We start from the raw sequence: 18,760 nt of genomic DNA, 5'->3' as shown, positions 1-18,760 counted from the left end.
AGGGTGTCCTGCCAGAGCGAGCCGGTGGAGTCTTTGCCGACCGAACCCAACTGCAAGGGGAGAAAAGCAGTTGGCCCGACGACGCTTCCCCGCCATCGTCTCCCTCGCCGTTCACATCGTCTCATGGGGCGGCTATCTGCCGCCGAGGAATAGGAGGGGACTGCCCCCCCCCCCCAGCCCAATAGTCGGGCAGGTTGTGAATTGTCAGGAGGAGCTTAGGGTTGTCAGTATTTGCAGGTTGTGAATTGTGTTTTGTGTTGTGTATTTTGAGAGTACTTTCTGATATGAATGTCTTTTGAATTTCAGATTTCCAGTATTGAGCATATGAAGTATTTTATGAATTCTAGAGATCTATTTTTAGCACTTAAAAAAATGTAGTTTCATAGGAGTATAAAAGTGCAGACAATGTGATTCTCAGAGAAGAAACTGCAAGTTTCAATTTCAGATAAGAAACTGCAAGTTTCAGTTTCAGATAAGAAACTGCAAGTTCAGTTTCAGATAAGAAACTGCAACTTTTAGAGGCAGAGCATTTATATTAACACGGCCTTTTCAAACAGGGTTAACATCATGTTGGAAGTTTTATTCATGGTCGAAAATGGAACTACCAGCCAGTTAACATCATGCTGATCAACATTCATGCATAGCACATCTTCATATGATGCACAGTCAAAATGCCCACACAATGTCGAGTGTGCGAAACACAGAGAAAACGAGGGATGAAGTTTTGGCAAGTGTTGGACGTGGTTTTGGGCTGCCCCGTCTAGGCTTTCATTTTTAACATGCGTAGCCCACGACCTCGGATGGGAGGTCCATAGGCCTGTTTGTATTTTCTGGAGGGTCATCATGTATCGACCGGCCTATGGACCTCCCATCCGAGGTTTTATTTTTCCTGAATATCGGCAGCCCAATTTATGTATTTTTTTGAAGAAAACACAGAGGTCTGTTCTATTTTTCTATATAAGAATAGGAACGCCAGGTCCAACTTATGTTTCCCTTATAACTATATTATATATATTTAAATTATTTTATATGTTATTATATATTATTTTTATTGTCATCATATATTTAACAGATACTTACATATGTAAGAAAACAATATCCCACATCTTATTAACTTATAAAAATAATTTCTTAACAATAAAATCCTGGATTGTTTTGGCATGAAAATCCTAGTGATTGTGTACAAAAGCTTGGTAAGATTTAAGGACGAATGTAATAATATCACTTATTATTTAAATATATTTATAACAAAATGCTCAGCCCCTTTTTATTTTTTGATAACATTGTTGGCCCAACCCAACATTATAATTAGAATCAGCCCAGCAAAATCGTGTATTTCGAGAAAGTGCAAATGGCCTGTAATTTTTTAGGAAATAAAATAAATGGGCCGCATGGACGCTACATAATTTGTTCACCCAGCCCAGCTAATGGCTGTAATTCAAAAAATAATAATATCAAATTGACTGTAAATTCTACCGCGCAAAAAAAAGACTGTAAATTCTGAAAAAATGGGTTGAATATGTGCCACATTTTTGGAGGCTGAAATGTGGGCCAATAGGTCGAAGCCAACGCAAGTCGTTGTCAATTTAGTCAACAAATGATTCTGACATGTTAGCCGTTGGATTTACATCCAATGACCGGCATCCATCTTCAATCTCTCGTCTTCTTCCTCCAGCGCCGCCAGGACCACCTCCCGCCTCCTGCTGCTAGCAGCTCTGCTTAGCACGCTTCGCTATGAAGCGCTACTCCACCGTTGGCCAGGCCATCCCTCCACCCCTCCACACCTCCTATTCTTCTCCACCAACTGCCGAACCACACCACACTAGAACCAGTTAACCCTCGTACACCTCTCCGTCTGCGACTCTACTCCCGCGTCTTCCCATCTCCGGCTCATTATTGTCCGGGGCCTCGCCATCGTCCACCACCTTGGATGCGCTCGGCGCGACGTGGTCAACATGGTTAACGAACGACACCATCGGAAGTAGACTGTGCATGGAGAGGCTGACAGCTGAGTCCACGGCCGCACACAAGGAAATGCCTTCTTATTACGCGCAAAATAATGATTCCTCCACCTGACATCTGGGACCCACCGGAAGGGCCTCTGTATTTCGCGAAAAAAACGTACCCCCCGCTGACAGGTCGGACCCACCAGCTATCTTCGCACGCAAGGAAGTGCCTCCTTATTATGCACAAAAAAATGAATACTCCCCCTGCCAGCTGGAACCCAGCATAGTGGGAGGCTGACTTGTGGGCCTACCAAGTTGACGGGGACGGAGGGCTTTGTCAACTTAGTCAATATGAACGATTCTAGGTCCTATTACCGTACGATGTTCATCCAACGGTCGTAGTGCTTCTTCAACCTCTGGTCTTCTTGCTCCAGCCGCCCAAAGCAGCGCCGGTCGTGTCGCATGCTCCTGCCTCCCGTGGCCGGCTGTGCTGCCGCGGAGGCCTCACCGCCCCCATACTACTCCCACCGTTGGCCAGGCCATCCCTCCACTCCACTCACCCACACCCCCTGTTATTCTGCGGCGACGGCAGCGCAGCCGAACCAGTGAACCCTCGTACTCCTCTCCGCGTGGGCATCCACTACCGCGTCTTCCCCGGCTCCGAGTCGTCCCCTTCCTAGGCCTCGCCGTCGTCCACCGGCGTGGTGTGCTCCGCGCGGCGTGGTCAACGTGGTCAAGGAACGACTTCCATCGGACATGGACTGTACGTGGAGAGGCTGACAGCTGGGTCCACGGCCGCAGCAAGGAAGTGCCTCCTTATTACGCGGAAAATAATGATTCCTCCACCTGACAGCAAGGACCCACCGGACGGGCCACTGTATTTCACGAAAAAAACGTTTCCCCTGACTGCTGGGACCCACCACCTACATCTTCGCACGCAAGGAAGTGCGTCCGGGCAAAAAAACGATTCGCCCCCCTGACTGCTAGGACCCACCAGCTACATCTTCGCACGCAAGGAAGTGCTTCCGGGCAAAAAAAACGATTCGCCCCCCTGACTGCTGGGACCCACCAGCTACATCTTCGCACGCAAGGAAGTGCCTGACAGTCGGGACCCACCTGGTCGAAGCATACGTAGCGTTGTCATTCTGGTCGCGAACGTGTACGTACATACTTGTGGATGTAGAGGCACACACGTGTCGTAGTAGAGGCGTGCACATGCCGTAGTAGAGGCGCGCATGTAGCATGTACACGTACGTACAACGGCCAGGGTGCAAGAAAGAAAATACAGCCACGTACGTACATACGGGCGAGGTCTCGAACGCCTACTCGCGCATACGTACGGCCAGGGCTCGTGTACATGGCTGGGTCAGAACGGAGAAAAGCGTCGTCGTCGTATTCATGGGGAGCCAACCGGCTGGGTCGGAACGGAATGCGTGGCCGTGTTCATCGGGAGGGCTTGGACGGAACAGGCGATGGAAACGAGGCCTGGCGTACCGCACAACGGAGAAAATGGCCTTGTGTTCGACCGGCCACATTCGGAACGGGGTCCTGTTGATCGGGAGGGGTATGGCATACCGTAAAACAGAGGAAACGGACCTCCTATGGTCGAAACGGGGGTCCTGTTGATTGGGAGGGGTGTGGCATACCGCAAAACGAAGGAAACGGACCTCCTACGGTCGAAACGGGGGTCCTGTTGATCGGGAGGGGTGTGGCGTACCGCAAAACGGATGAAACGGACTTGTGTTGGAGCGCTACGGTCGAAACAGGGGTCCTGTTCATCGGGAGGGGTGTGGCGTACCGCAAAACGGGACTCCACGGGATACTGTTCATCTCCACCGTCGACCTCCTCCAGCCTCCACAGGCTACCGTCGACCTCCTCCAGCCTCCACGGGCTCCTGTTCATCCAGCCTCCACCGCGCGCTACTCCCCCGGCTACTGTTCAACCACCCCTCCATGGGCACCCCTCCACCGTCTACTGTTCATCCAGCCCTCCACACCACGGGGTCCTGTTCAACCACCCCTCCACGGGCACCCCTCCACCGTCTACTGTTCATCTAGCCCTCCACACCACGGGGTCCTGTTCATCCAGAGGCAACGCCACCGCTCACTGTTCATCCAAACCCCCCCCCCCCCCGCAACGCTCACTGTTCATCCAATCGATTGGCTTCAGTTAGCAGAAGTAGCGAAGGAATCGCTCGATCGGGTTGAGTTAACAGCCATCGATCGATCGCTCGGGTTCAGTAACGCGTAGCCTGCAGTGCAATCGCTCGGGTTCAGTTAGAGCCCAACGCCTCGCTCGGGTTCAGTTTGAGCCAACGCCTCGCACACACGCGCGTACGTGTACGAGAGAAACGCGCATCGCTCGGCCCCCGACCTCCCACCGTAACCGGGAACTCCCCGAAATTTTCCTCGCCCTCGCTTCTACCACGGTTTTTTTCGTCATGGACGGCCCAAAGAATGTCATGCAGCTGCGTCTCCGGCCCACCCAGGACGAAAAGCCCATTTTCTGTCATGATTTTTTGTCATAGAAGTAGGAGCCCACCACATCTATGATGATACCGGGTTTTGTCACAATTATCGTCATAGAAGTGTCATAAGTATGACAGAAAAAAAATTCGTTCAGCCCAAAATGTCACGGATATGTCTTTTTTTTGTAGTGTTCGCTGCTCGGCCTACGCCAGCCACTGCCCTAAAACCACACCTAATCTCCAGCCCCTTCCCCCGCCTTTCAATCCCTAGCCCGCATCAAGCGTCCCCTAATTCGCCGGAAAGCCATGGTGCGCCGCAAGATCACGTACTACAAGATGCTGACGCCAGAACGCCGCGCAGAAATCGCGGCAGCGGTCGGTGCCAGAGACCTCCGTTCCCAAGCTCGCTTTTGCGGCGGGCCAATCCCCGAGTTCTCTGGAGCCAAGCTACGAGGAGGAGGAAGCCGATCCAATGTTCATGGCGGAGGTCGCGGCGCAGAAGGCCGCCGATGGGTATGAGACGATGGACGTCGACTTCGTGCCGGCATCCGAGTCCCCCATGGTGCAGGCGGACCAGCGGTTCAACCTGGCGATACTAAAGGAGGACCGGGAGGCAGAGGCTTAACTCGACGCGGAGCGCGCGCATGCCGCTGCCATCGAGGCTCTCCTGCAGGCGGAACCGGATGTCGTGGATGTGAACCGGGTGGCGGAGGCTCAACTTGAGGCGGAGTGCGCGAATGCCGCTGCCATTGAGGCCCTCCTGCAGGCGGAACCGGACGTCCTGGACTTGAACCGGGCGGCAGAGGCTCAACTCGATGCGGAGCACGCGGATGCCGCTCTCATCGAGGCCCTCCTGCAGGCGGAACCGGACGTCCTGGACTTGAAGCGGGTGGCGGAGGCTCGACTCGATGCAGAGCGCACGGATGCCGCTACCATCGAGGCCCTCCTGCAGGCGAAATCGGACGTCCTCGACTTGAACCGGGCGGTGCTCTCGTCCATGCAGAGCGCCCGCACGCTCCGCGTGAATGAGTAGCTGGAGGCCGAGGACAACCACGGTGCGGAGACACACGTCGGCAGCTATGGCTGGTTCGCGCCGGCAGCCAAAGACGACGAGGTCATCTCGTTCCGCGAGCAGTGATAGTTTTTCTTTATGTTGTTGTTTTTATGGATCTTTTGTTGTGTAAAAACATATATTGTTATGCAGGTCGCCTGACTTGGTCCAGTCTACCATTTCAGGCGGTTGGATGAATATCCTACGTCTCCTAACCCTTCTTCCTCACCTCTTCTTCTTCCCCAACAGACAACTGCACGGGCCGTACGGATACTCCCCAACATGCGGTTGGATAAACATACTCTATGAACGAAAATTATGTGTCAGCGGTAGGATGGCTGAGTTTGGTTTGTTCACATGCGACAGCACGTGTCAGTGAGGGTGTGTTCCCTTGGTTGGGTTTGCGGCGTGTAGGAGCGACTGTGCATGTGAGGGTGCGGTGCGACCGCGGCGTGCAGGAGCGACCGTGTGAGGGTGCGGTGCGACCGCGACAGCCGTGCGCAAGTGTACCTCCTTTTCATTTTGAAAACTTTAGGCAAGCTTGGCAAAAATGTGTGGCGAAGTATGGCAATGCAAGGCCTAGACCCAAATAGGATAAGTACGTAGTACTACGTACTAGGAGTACTAGTGTTAAAAAAGAAAGGCGGGGTTTTCCTTCGCGGGATTAATCGATACAAATCCTTGTTTCACATGTCAATTAATGCGTATTTTTTTCTCCAAAGCCCAAAGAGCTAACCATCTCACTCCTCATCGCTTGATTAATGCAGCGTCATGCAAACCAACCTTCTCACTTCCGCATGCATGCAGGGGATATAATGTTCTTGGTTGCTAGTACGAGGCAAACCCCATCAATTTTGCCTCGATTAGTGTTAGTGGCCTTTTGCAAATTGTAACTTTGATATACTGGCCTTGTGTACAAAAAAATGGAGGTAGTAACTATATTTGACTTCCTTCCCCATTGCGGTGACGTCGATGATATCTCGAACGTTGTGGTTTGGCGATGTGCGTTCGACAGAGAACACCCACTACAAGAAATATGTCAACTTGTGACCACCACTATTGGTCACTGAAAGGTCATTGTTTTTCATTTGCGACCTTTTTGTGACCAAAAACAGATGGTCAAAAGCTGGCAGTCGTAAACTGATATTAACGACCTTCTTCGGGATAAGGTCGTAGACGTTTACGACCAAAACAAAAGGTCGTGGAACCCACGACCTTTTGTTTTGGTCACTAGTTGTCTGCCCAGGCCACGTCGGATCCGACGTGGCAATCTGACGTGGGAAATTTGTGATCAATTGAAAAGGTCGTTGAGAAGATTCAGCCCGGTCCAATTCGGTGTCTATATGGGCCGAGCCCAACAATTCAGCCCATTTAATGTTATTTTTCTTTTTAATTCTGGTCAACTACATGGGCCTGGCCCAACAATTCAACATTTTTATTTTCTGGGCCATTACTATTAATTTTCTATTTTCATCCATATTATTTTTGTGCTGGTCCCACTGGTCAGATTGGTCCCACTTGTCATGTTGATATCACAATTAGACCCACACGTCAAAAATTTCAAAATTTGTCAAACAATTTTCATAAGTAGGTCCCCCTGGTCAGGTTTCCATTTCATAGGTATTGAAGTTATATACACAATCAATATTTCAAACAGACTATAGAGCAAATGAAATTCATCCAAAACAACACTAAATATTACAATACATAATATGCTACTCTGACTAATATTACACTCTGCCTGATATTACAATACATAATATGCTACTCCTGCTGATAGGCTTCACGACTTCACACTTCATACTTCACCTATGCAAAAAAAAGAAGAAGAACAAGAACCTGTAGGTAGCATCAAACATAGCTTATAAGCAAGAATTGACAATAAGCTCAATTTAACAACACAAGATTTTGATATATTTATACAGTTCACAAGGTCAGCTGACTATTAACGGCTTTCCCATAGATTACAAACAATTATGTGTACAAGGCAATTCAGCATTTAAGTTGGAAGGTGTTCAGTAGCAAAATAGAAATGGCAATACGCAACTAAATTGGCTATTAATACAGCAAGCCTGACATGACAACAGTTGCTTGATACATTTGATTAAACATGTATGAAGCAGCAGCACGCATAGACAACAGCAATATATATGAAGGATTATACATTGCATAACTGGTCAACTAATCTTCCATCTATATTTCTATCAGCAGCACACTAGATAGGCCACACATTTATTCCTACAGTACAATGAGGTAAAAACAGATTATGGTGCCTGCCAAGTGAGGTAAAAACAGATTATCAGCAGCACACTAGATAGGCCACACATCTATATTTCTATCAGCAGCACACTAGATAGGCCACACATTTATTACATTTACATGGTGGTGGCTGGCTGGCAATCATGGCTGCTAGCTCATGCTGCCAGTGTGCGTGCACATCTCCCTGCTGGAAAATAATAAGCCTAATATGAAGATAAGTGCTTTTCTTATTGATGGCTGTAAGATGGATTGATGGTAAAAAGAGAGAAGAATTGTGATTCAGTGAACAGAAAACAAGACGTTATTATTCAGAAGTGATACTCGATATTTGACAAGTATGGTTTCATGTATACAAGTTAGGCGGAGCAATGTACAAGATAAATCGTTTTATATAAAGCGTGTCCAATCAATATCCAAAATGCTATCGAGCAGAGCATAAAAACAGAGTCCCAAAAATCTAATTAGCTGCTGCGGCGACAGCCACACGGCGAGCCAGCAGCGGCAGGCTGGGGCAAGGGTTGGGGAGGAGGCAAGTGTTCTCAGGTTATTAACAGGAAAACTGGGTGATTAACATCATATTTTCTACTGTCGTTGACCCACTAATAGTTCTCTTAAAAATACACTTCTGTCAAAAAAGAAAAAAACAACTTAAAATATTGAGTGCGGAAGCAACATCTACTTGTTACTGTCCCAGTTCAAGATGGACAGAGACCACTTGGCACCATGGAACCTGCACAATTTCCATCATATATATATATATATGAATGAGTTAGGAAGTAAACTAGAGTTGAACTACCCAGCCTCGTACATATATATAAAGTGTGCTGCACTGCTGCTACCCAGCCTCAAGTCTCATTGCAAACTTCAGTTCCACCGCTGACAATACTCTCAGAAGTTCTCTCAAGTCCCATTGCAAATATTAAGTGCATACAGACGATTTGATTTGAGTGGGAATGTATGAAAGGGGAATATAAGGACAATATACTCAAGAGTTGCATATCTACATAGAAATGATGCTGGTATCCTGATTGCTATAATGTTCGTCCTAGACATGAAGACCATAAGCCAATCAAATAGCAAATGGTTTACTGGATAACTGAGCGAGATATTTTCCTTTTTCAAACACTGAATGTCAAAATGTCAAAACAAACACCTCCTCAAAATTAATGGCCAGACTCGCAATTCAAGTGCTTCCATTATCAACAGTTTGGAAAAACAATAACACATGATCACTCTGCTCAACAAACAATGTCTATGAGCAATCTACTAATCAGAATGTTGTACAATAACATCTTCGACAGTAGACAACTATCCCCTGCAAAATTTAAGAAAGTGCATAGCTGGATCTGCTGCCTCAGCATGCCGAACACATAAATAAACTAGAGGTAAGCCACACAACCACAGTGCTTTTAGAACAGATATCATTCAGAGAACTAAACCAACACTGAATCTGCAGTACAATGTGACTTCACAGTAAATTACCAGCAGAATACCAACTAATGACTGTAAATCTGTAAGCCAAGCTTGCACCATAAATTGGAATTGAGCTAAAGTGGAATCATGGTATACATGTAGAATGCAGAGTACAGTGCTGGTGTACACTGACCTCGATGATCCAGTTGACCATGACAGAACGCTGCTCCACGACGTGACGGCCACAGTTGCCTGACATGGAGGCTTATCATGAAAAACAAGATGGACAAGAAAAACTGTTATCATGTGAACAATCAAGCAAATAGGAAGAACACCAAGATTGGTTTCTGTATGAAGATAAACTACATCCAAAGGAAGGGTAACAGATGAAGAAAAGATCTTGACATACAATGGTAAGCTCATTGTGCATTTTCTTTTTCAATGTGATACACAATAAGCATAAGTAACCACCAAAATCATGCAATGTAAGTCAATTAGAAGTTGATAGCAATAGCATCATTTGGATTTAGTTAACTACTAATTCACTATTAAATGCTCCAGAATGGGCCTGCACCGTGCTGTTCAATCAAAGGAGGTAATTATTGTACGAAATCAAATCTAAGATCAAGCCAACCCGGACGGACCTACCTCCAAACTGGAACATCCATCGAGCAACGCCTTCAGATCAGAGAATGTCATGGCCAAGCCCCTCCGATCAGCAAGCGAGTTCAGAGACAACACCCTTGAGGACGTCATCGAGGACGTCACCCCGTACACTACCGAAAGTCGGAAGTCGTCGAGGACGTCATCGGCGTGGTACACAGCAGTCTTGAGGTCCACTCACGGACGGCGGGGTCGATCACGTCCTTGTACACCTTGTCCTGCCCTTGCACGGTGACAAATTAATTAATTAAGCAGGTTCAAGTTCATCATCCAAAACAGTGGAAGGAAGGGGATGGGTTAGAAACGGAGGAGTCACCTTCAGATACTCTTGTGCGGCTGCTGCTCCTCTTCAGCAACCTTGGGTCACCTGGCACAAACAACAACCAGAGGAAGCAGGGATCAGTTCAGGAATTTCCTCGCAGTTATCTCAACCAAAAAAGATGGTTCCTCTATTTTTGGAACAGAGATGGAAGTACCAACAGGCTGCAGGGCGCTTCTCTTTTGGATATGCAAAATTACTTTTGCTTGGAAGATGCATCGTTTTGCATTGTTAAGAACACGACGGACTATATATGTTTAGGTTTTTCATACAGTAAAAATTGCTTTTGTAAATTCTACAGAGGACTGTACTAAACAGAAAATAACCGGGAAACATGACAATTTTCCCTTAGGCGCATCGGTGCATTGCATACCTAGAGGCAGCCAAAGGTGAGGAGCCCCTCCGACACCTACTTAGTGATGACCCAGACGGCGTAGATGATGCCAGGGAGGTAGCCGAAGACGGTGAGCAGCAAGCAGATTCAGAACTCAATCTGCAAAATCACGTTCAGGACCAGCAGTCAGTTAACCCAACTCTTGGCAGAATCACACTCACATGATGCCAGGGAGGTAGCCGAAGACGGTGAGCAGCAAGCAGATTCAGAACTCAATCTGCAAAATCACGTTCAGCACCAGCAGTCAGTTAACCCAACTCTTGGCAGAATCACACTCAGGAAAGAACCTACTGCGAAGTTTAAACATGCAGCTAGCACGGGACCGGGACAAAGCTCGGGCAACTCACCCCGCAGGCGAACATGAAGAAGACCCCGAGCGGCGGCAGGATGATGTAGATGCAGTTGGCCATCCCCTTGTCCGCCATCTTCCTTCTCTCTCTCTCTCTCTCCAAGTTTACATTGGGACCCTCACTGTCGTGTGTACAGGTGCCCTGCCATGAAGTGCCTTGCCGATTCCTCAGCTGGTCGTGATCCCCGGGCTCCTCCTCCCGCTTATGGCGGTGGCGGCTCCAGCGAGCCAGCCAAGAAGCGGCAGCGGACCTCGAGCTCGAGCCAGGCTGAGGCATCCTCGTCCTCACAGCCTCCATTGCAGCAGCCAGGGGACGCGAGAGAGTTGTCAGATCTGGGGGAGGACGTGATCTTCGAGGTGCTGCAGCGGGCGGAGGCGCGGAAGCTGGCGGCCGCAGCGTGTGTGAGCCGGGGCTGGCGGGTCCTTGCGCAGGACGAGCGGCTGTGGGAGGTGCCGTGCGTGAGGGAGTGGACCGGCCTCGGCTTCTCGAAACAGCTACTCTGCGTCGTCGTGCTCTCGTTCGGCGGCTTTCGTCGCCTGCATCGACATCATCCTACCGCTGTGGAAGAGGGGATTTCCATGGGTGGATGAACAAGATGAGGAGGGAGATCGGTCGGTGGTGGGGGTGGGGATGGGGGGGATGGGGAGACGAGGTTGGGGATCGATGGCGGCGGTGGAGATTGGAGAGGAATCGGGGGTTGGGGAAGAGGAGCAGTTTGTGGGCAGCTCCGCGGGGCTTCACTCGTGTGTCTGGGCATGGGAAGGGAGGGGGCGGCGGCTGTAGGAGGAAGAGAGCGGGCGGGGCGGCCGGCGATGAGGTCAGACTGGGCGGTGGGTGGCTGCGGCGATGTGTGGGTGGGAGGGCGCGGTCGATCTGGTCGATGGGGAGGATGGAGCGAAGGGGAGGGTATCGGGCGCCGTCGGATGGTGCCGGAATCGGGCGGCATCGGGCGCTGTAGGTTGGCGACGAGGAGTGGTGCAGGGGACGGGGAGGAGGTGGCGGCGGCGGCGAGGAGATGGGGACGAGGGAGGAGGGGTACGATGGGGGATCTGAGCTAGGGTTTGGGCTGCGGGTGGGGATCTTTATCTTTTCTTTTTTCTGTAGATAGATGGATGGATGGATGTGGGATGGAGAGATGGATGGATGGATGGATGGGCGCCATGTCATTGATCCGTGGGAAGTGTTCTCATTTGTTCGAAAAATCAGTGATTTAAAATAGTCTTCAAGTATTAAAAATAGAGGAATTTTGTGAAGCAGCTATCAAAAATATTTTGCAAAAGGGCACCACACAAATTTTCACTAGACTTAGACCACATTTTATGGATAAGGACCAATTTGTATGCATTTCTGATCTTTCTAGCTATTTTAAATCATTTTCTGAGTGGCAAAAATGGTTTTTTTGTGAAAAACCTACCAAATATTTGTTGCAAAATTGGATTACATCAATTTTATAAAATACTAGTCCATATTTAATATACAATTGAGCAAATGGTTGGGTGTCGAAAGTTTTGATCCACCTCTGGTTAAAAGATAAATTTTCGCCGATTCAGCAGGAAGCGGGTCAAATTTGAACTGCAGCTGCCTCATAGTTTGCTCTTTATTTTTTCCAAAAATCATTTTTAGGTACATAAGTATCTATTTAATCAGAGAAACACCAAAAAAATCCAAGATTCAACCACTAGCTAGGAACGGCCATTCCCGTCATTTTGACCGCATTTTGAAACGGGCATAAAAAATTCAAAAAAAATAAAAAATTGGAAAACCTTCGCATTGGGTCATTACATGTGACCAAGTTACTAGGAAAAATAATAAACTTGTAATACGGCAGTTATTTTTAAAAAAGTGTTCTCAGAAATGACCTATCAAGTGTGAAGATTCATGGCTTCCAAGCCAAATGATCAATCTTATGGCCACATTCATGACATAGTTTGTTCAAATGATCTCATATTGTGCACAAGGGTGCATATTGGAATGGCAGACAATGTTGCCTAAGGAATTTTTCATTTTCTTTGGACGAAAAAATCATTTTCCATTTTTCGAGTGCCCAAAATGATTTTTTTGTGAAGGACCTATAATATATTTGTTGCAAAATTGTACCAAATCAATTTTCTAGAATACTAGGACATATCTAATGCATAATTAACCAAATGTTTGGGTGTAAAAAGTTTTGATCCACCTCTCATGAAAAGGACAAATTTCAGCCGATTTAGGTGGAAGCGGGTCAAATTTGAACTGCAGCTACCTCGTAGTTTGCTCTTTATTTTTCCAAAAAAGCATTTCTAGGTACATAAGTATCTATTTAATCAGGGAAACACCAAAAAAATTACAAGATTCAACCACTAGATAGGAACGGTCATTCCCGCTGTTTTGACCGCATTTTGAAATGGGCATAAAAAATTCAAAAAAAATAAAAAATTGGGAAACCTTCACATTGTGTCATTATATGTGGCGAAGTTATCAGGAAAAATTACAAACTTATAATACAACAATTGTTTTAAAAAAGTGTTCTCAGAAACGAGCTATCACGTGTGGAGATCAATGGCTTTCAAGCCAAATGATCAATCTTATGGCCACATTCATGGCATAGTTTGTTCAAATGATCTCATATTGTGCACAAGGGTGCATATTGGAATGGAAAACAATGTTGCCCAAGGAAGTTTACATTTTCTTTGGACGAAAAAACCATTTTCCATTTTCCGAGTGCCCAAAAGGAGGTTCTTTGTGAAGGACCTCCCAAATAATTGTTACAAAATTGGACCAAATCATTTTTCTAAAATACGAGGACATATTTAATGCACAATTGACCAAATGTTTGGGTGTCAAAAGTTTTGATCCACCTCTCGTGAAAAAGACAAATTTCCAGCGATTCAGCTGGAAGCGGGTCAAATTTGAACTGTAGCTGCCTTGTAGTTTGCTCTTTATTTTTTCCAAAAATCGTTTCTAGGTACATAAGTATCTATTTAATCAGAGAAACACCAAAAAATTCCAAGATTCAACCACTAGCTAGGAACGGTCATTCCCGCCGTTTTGACCACATTTTGAAACGGGCATAAAAAATTCAAAAAATCAAAAAATTGGGAAACCTTCGCATTGTGTCATTATATGTGGCCAAGTTCCCAGGAAAAATAACAAACTTGTAATACGGCAATTATTTTAAAAAAGTGTTCTCAGAAACGAGCTATCACGTGTGGAGATCAATGGCTTTCAAGCCAAATGATTAATCTTATGGCCACATTCATGGCATAGTTTGTTCAAATGATCTCATATTGTGCACAAGGGTGCATATTGGAATGGCAAACAATGTTTCCTAAGGAAGTTTTCATTTTCTTTGGACGAAAAAATCATTTGCCTTTTTTCGAGTGCCCAAAAGGAGGTTTTTTTGTGAAGGACCTCCCAAATAATTGTTGCAAAATTGGACCTCATAAATTTTATAAAATACTAGGCCATATATAATGCACAATTGACAAAATGGTTGGGTGTAAAAAAAATTTATCCACCTCTCGTGAAAAAGACAAATTTCTGCCGATTCAGCTCGAAGCGGGTCAAATTTGAATTGCAGCTGCCTCATAGTTTGCTATTTGTTTTTTCCAAAAATCATTTCTAGTTACATAAGTACCTATTTAATCATAAATACATGGTTTGGTGGCGATACGTCGAGGTTTGGATGGTGGCCGAGGGCTCCAACTCTAGAGCGCGTAAACTGGCATGCCCGCCGCGTGGTCACCGCGTGATCGTGGCATTGCCATGTGTTCTGGGCGGCATAGGCATGTCTAGTGGGTTGGGCACTCCCCAGGTAGGTGCTAGGAAGAAAATCACAACATAAGATTCTCACGAGGAGACCCATCGATGCTCAAACATGAATAAGCAGCCAAGTGTTTGATTAGCGGTACAGGAAATGCACATGGCTAATGTGCATGAGCTTTGGCTGAGGATGATCAGTTACTAAGAAGACCGTCTTCACAAATTTTCAGCTCAAAAGGAGGACCCTAGGTGGTACTTGCTTTGCAAAGTACCACACTGGACATAAATACGAATGTTGAAGCTGGGCTCAAAATAATGAATGGATTGAGCTGGCATTTGGTGGATGATGATTATTTGGGCATAGGAAAGCACTGTAGAAAATGGATACCATTTGGACATGCCAAAGTGGTACTTCCTTCACAAAGTGCTGCTCTGAACAGAATAGGAAAATGAATATTGTTGAGTTATTTTTGAACTAGGCAAGGAATGTTTTTGACATATTTGATGAAGATATGATCCAAACAATTTATGAGAATTTGTTGGGAATTTTTGGAATAACAGAAATATAGGTTGCTTCACAACCTAGGGCAAAAATTGACACATGGACATGACACATAGGCAAAACTGATGAGATGGCGCCTAGTCATCACAACCCACCACAATCTACAAGGCTATGACCATCTATATTGGTCGTTAACAACTAGAAATAAGGCAGCGGACCAGCAGTGTTTGCTTTATGACCATTTCGTGTAAGGAAATTACGACCTTTTTGACCAAAATGGTCGCAATGGTTTAGGGTTTGGAGCCCCCCGAACAGCTTTTGACCAATTGGTCTCAAATGGTCATAGATCTATGACCAATTCTTCCAGGGTCACTGACAGAAGGTCACTAGTTGACATATTTCTTGTAGTGACCATTGAGGGAGACCACGGTAAGTCGTTCGCAAGTGACGCCTGCAAGCCGAGACAACCGCCTTATTTGCATCCAGGAAGTCCGTTGAACCAAAAGACGCGTAAATGTACTAGTACTACTCGTACACAATAGCATCGTCCGTCCAGCTTAGTGCGGTGAGATGGTTTCTCGAAGAAGACGATGGAGAAGCGGAGTCAGCGAAGAGTGAAATGATGGTTGCTTCGTCCGTGCTTTGTGATTTGACGCCTCACTGCTTTGTGATTTGTGATAGAAGGGACAGGGGAGTAGACTCTGTCCTCTATACTGTACATGCGTCCAAGCACGGGAGAAAGAGGAGAGACGTTGCATTTTTCTATTCCTTCAATCAATCAATCAGGGAGCTTCGGTTCCATCCTTTTGGCTTTGGCAACACCGTCCATAATGGTTCCCACGATGCCAAAAGCTATTTTCACATTTGGCTACACATTGTGGATGCCCTTAACCGTACCACTTGGTTTTGCTCCTGTGTGCTATCTATACAAATCTCAATTATATTGATCTAAAAAATTATAGAATCAAGATTAGTAAAAAGGAGGTGATTTTGCCGCGCGGATGGCGGGGGAGGTTTCTTATTTCTAGAGGACGTTGTCCTGGCGGTTTGCTAACATGCAGTCCCACGTGTCAGTGCTTTACCAAGAAGATCCGCTTCCCACATGAGGCAGAACAACGGCAGAAGCAACACGTGGTTAACTTGAAGAAGATGAGGGAGAAGCGGATTCAGCAACGAGTGAAATGATGGTTGCTTTGTCCCTCCAACTTCTTTTTTTAGCATTATTACTTCGTCCCTCCAACTTAACTGCAGGAAAGGTGCAGCTTTGTGATTTGACGCCTCATTGCTCATTACTACGCCGGCGCCATGACTGGGTGCTTCACCCCGGCTGCTCTGCACTGTATTCCGGTATGGCACGTGGACCCGGTAGCTTGATGCCCCACATGTCGGTGAAAGGGCCTAGAAGATTTATGAAAGCGAGCGCTCCACTCTTACGACGGAGGAGTACATGACACGACGGCCCAGTGAACTGTCACTTGTACTGTATATAGTACTATAGTTTTGCTGTTTGGAGTACATGACACGACGGCCCAGTGAACTGTCACTTGTACTGTATATCGATACAAACCTGATTAAACAGGAAAGGGCGGGATTTTTCCCGCGCGGTATATGATACTTGCCATACATTTCAAAGGCAACTTTAATGTATGCAAACTGAATAATTAAGTAACAATATGATATCTAGTAAAACTAAAAACACATATGATTTATTATGTTAGAGTGTAGTAGTAGTGCTGTATTGCATAGTTGTTAGATGTAACATGCGAGAACGTGTAGAGATGTAGTTTTGGAGGGCCTACAGCGAGAAAAGCGTAATACGTTCACCGAACTTCAGAATAAGCTGATTCGGTCACTATATACGTTTTGCGGTGATTATACGGTCACTTGCTCACAGTTCAGCATCAGATTGCACTCTGTTGACCGGCCAAATAGTCTGCGTGGCACCATGTTGACTAGTTAAATTGACCACGTTCCTTGTGGGTCCCACCTATCAGTTCGCATAGGGAAAAGATCAGATAAACACAAATTTACGTAGGCGCGACAAGACTCCACCCCGTGCGCGGGAATCACCTGGTTGTGTATGTGTTTGTCAGGGCCTGATGTGTGTGCATACACGTGTAGGTTGAGCACTTGAGTGTGAGAGTGTGTGTTGGTCGTGTGGTGTACTCGTGTGTGCATGCATGCGTGCGGGTGTGCGTGTGAGTGTTGTGTGCATGCGTGGCTGCGTGTGTACGTGTGAGTGTTGTGTGCGTGCGTGGGTGCATGTGTTCGTGTGAGTGTTGCGTGCATGCAGTTCGTGTGCATGCGTGCGTGTGTGTGTATAATCACCACACCAGCTCCTGTGTGTTAAAACAGACGGCTCAGCATACCAATACAAGGCCACCTTGTCCGTTGTGCCCGCGGTCATGACTTCGAACCACCGTCCAATATGTTTTTGTCATTTGTTTTCATTCTTACTAGCAAGATGCCCGTGCGTTGCACGTAATATCAAGATGCATTTGTATGACTAGTTTATCTTGTGAGAGAAAAGGATGAACGAGGGAAGGCCTTATTTGCAAATGTGGAGAGGTGTGTGGGTACATCTTAGGCAAAATTGTCATAGTTTCTTTCCTATCCGTCAGATATAAATCGGACGGCCTATATTGCAGGATGGCAGGCACACCATCATCACCAACTCTGTTTTTATAAGAGTTTATTTTATCCCTACTCTTATAAAAAGCATAGTCGGTGATGATCGTGTGCCTGCCATCCTGCAATATAGGCCGTCCGATCTATATCTGACGGATAGGAAGGAAACTATGGCAATTTTGCTAAAAGATACCCACACCCCTCTCCACACTTGCAAATAAGGCCTTCCCTTCTTCATCCTTTTCTCCCACAAGATAAACTACTCATACAAATGCATCTTGATGTTCCGTGCAACGCATGGGCATCTTGCTAGTATTTTATAAGAGTGTAGATGTAGAGTAGATACAAGCCGACAGGTGGGCCCGATGGTAGTGAGATAATGTGATGCAACACTAGAGGTGCCACGTGGGGCGTTTAACTGGTCAACTAGTCGTGTCTTGAGAAAATACATAGTTGTACGGTGAGCCCGTGACTGTATAATATACCACAAAACGTAAACGGTGACCGTAATGAGTGGATTCTGAAATCCAATGTACGTATCATGTTTTCGCTTCAAATACAATGATCGTCACTATATATATCGCGAGAGAAAGATGAAACATGCGTGAATGTGCTGGGGGCTTACTTATAGAGGACCTGGAGATAGTTTGTGTGCGTACGTGAAAGGGGCGTAGAGGGGGGTATGCGATGGAGAGAGAGATGCTCTTTGTTTCTCTTTATTATGACTAACTTTATATATAGTATAAAAATATACAAATTCACAGTGCAGAATAAATATCATTGTGGGCACCATGCAATGCAAGCATTCATACTCCTCCATATAACTTTGTAATGTTGTATATATGTAGAAATTCTAAAATATTTTTTTGGCCACACTTTATTCAAAAGGAATGTTGTATGCGAAATAAACATGAAGAGAGGGCTTTTTAGATCAATGGGGTACGTGATGTAACATGTGTGAATGTGTAGTTGGTGCATTTGGCAGGTCCTAGAGAGGTATGTGTGTGTATTACGTATTCGAGAGAG

General features: G+C 46.2%; 1 protein-coding gene across 1 annotated transcript; it reads left to right on the top strand.

The window, feature by feature from the left end:
* The first annotated feature begins 11,009 nt into the window (after nucleotides 1–11,009).
* Nucleotides 11,010–11,453, top strand: LOC109743238 (F-box protein GID2-like). Its single transcript, XM_020334275.1, has one exon. It carries the CDS (start codon nucleotides 11,010–11,012, stop codon nucleotides 11,451–11,453), a length of 444 nt encoding a protein of 147 aa, XP_020189864.1.
* The last annotated feature ends 7,307 nt before the right edge of the window (nucleotides 11,454–18,760 follow it).

Source organism: Aegilops tauschii, chromosome 7, assembly GCF_002575655.3.
Source record: "Aegilops tauschii subsp. strangulata cultivar AL8/78 chromosome 7, Aet v6.0, whole genome shotgun sequence".
In the NCBI taxonomy this organism is placed as follows: domain Eukaryota; kingdom Viridiplantae; phylum Streptophyta; class Magnoliopsida; order Poales; family Poaceae; genus Aegilops; species Aegilops tauschii.
The sequence above is the reverse complement of the archived record's forward strand: the minus strand, read 5'-3'. Positions and strand labels throughout refer to the sequence as shown.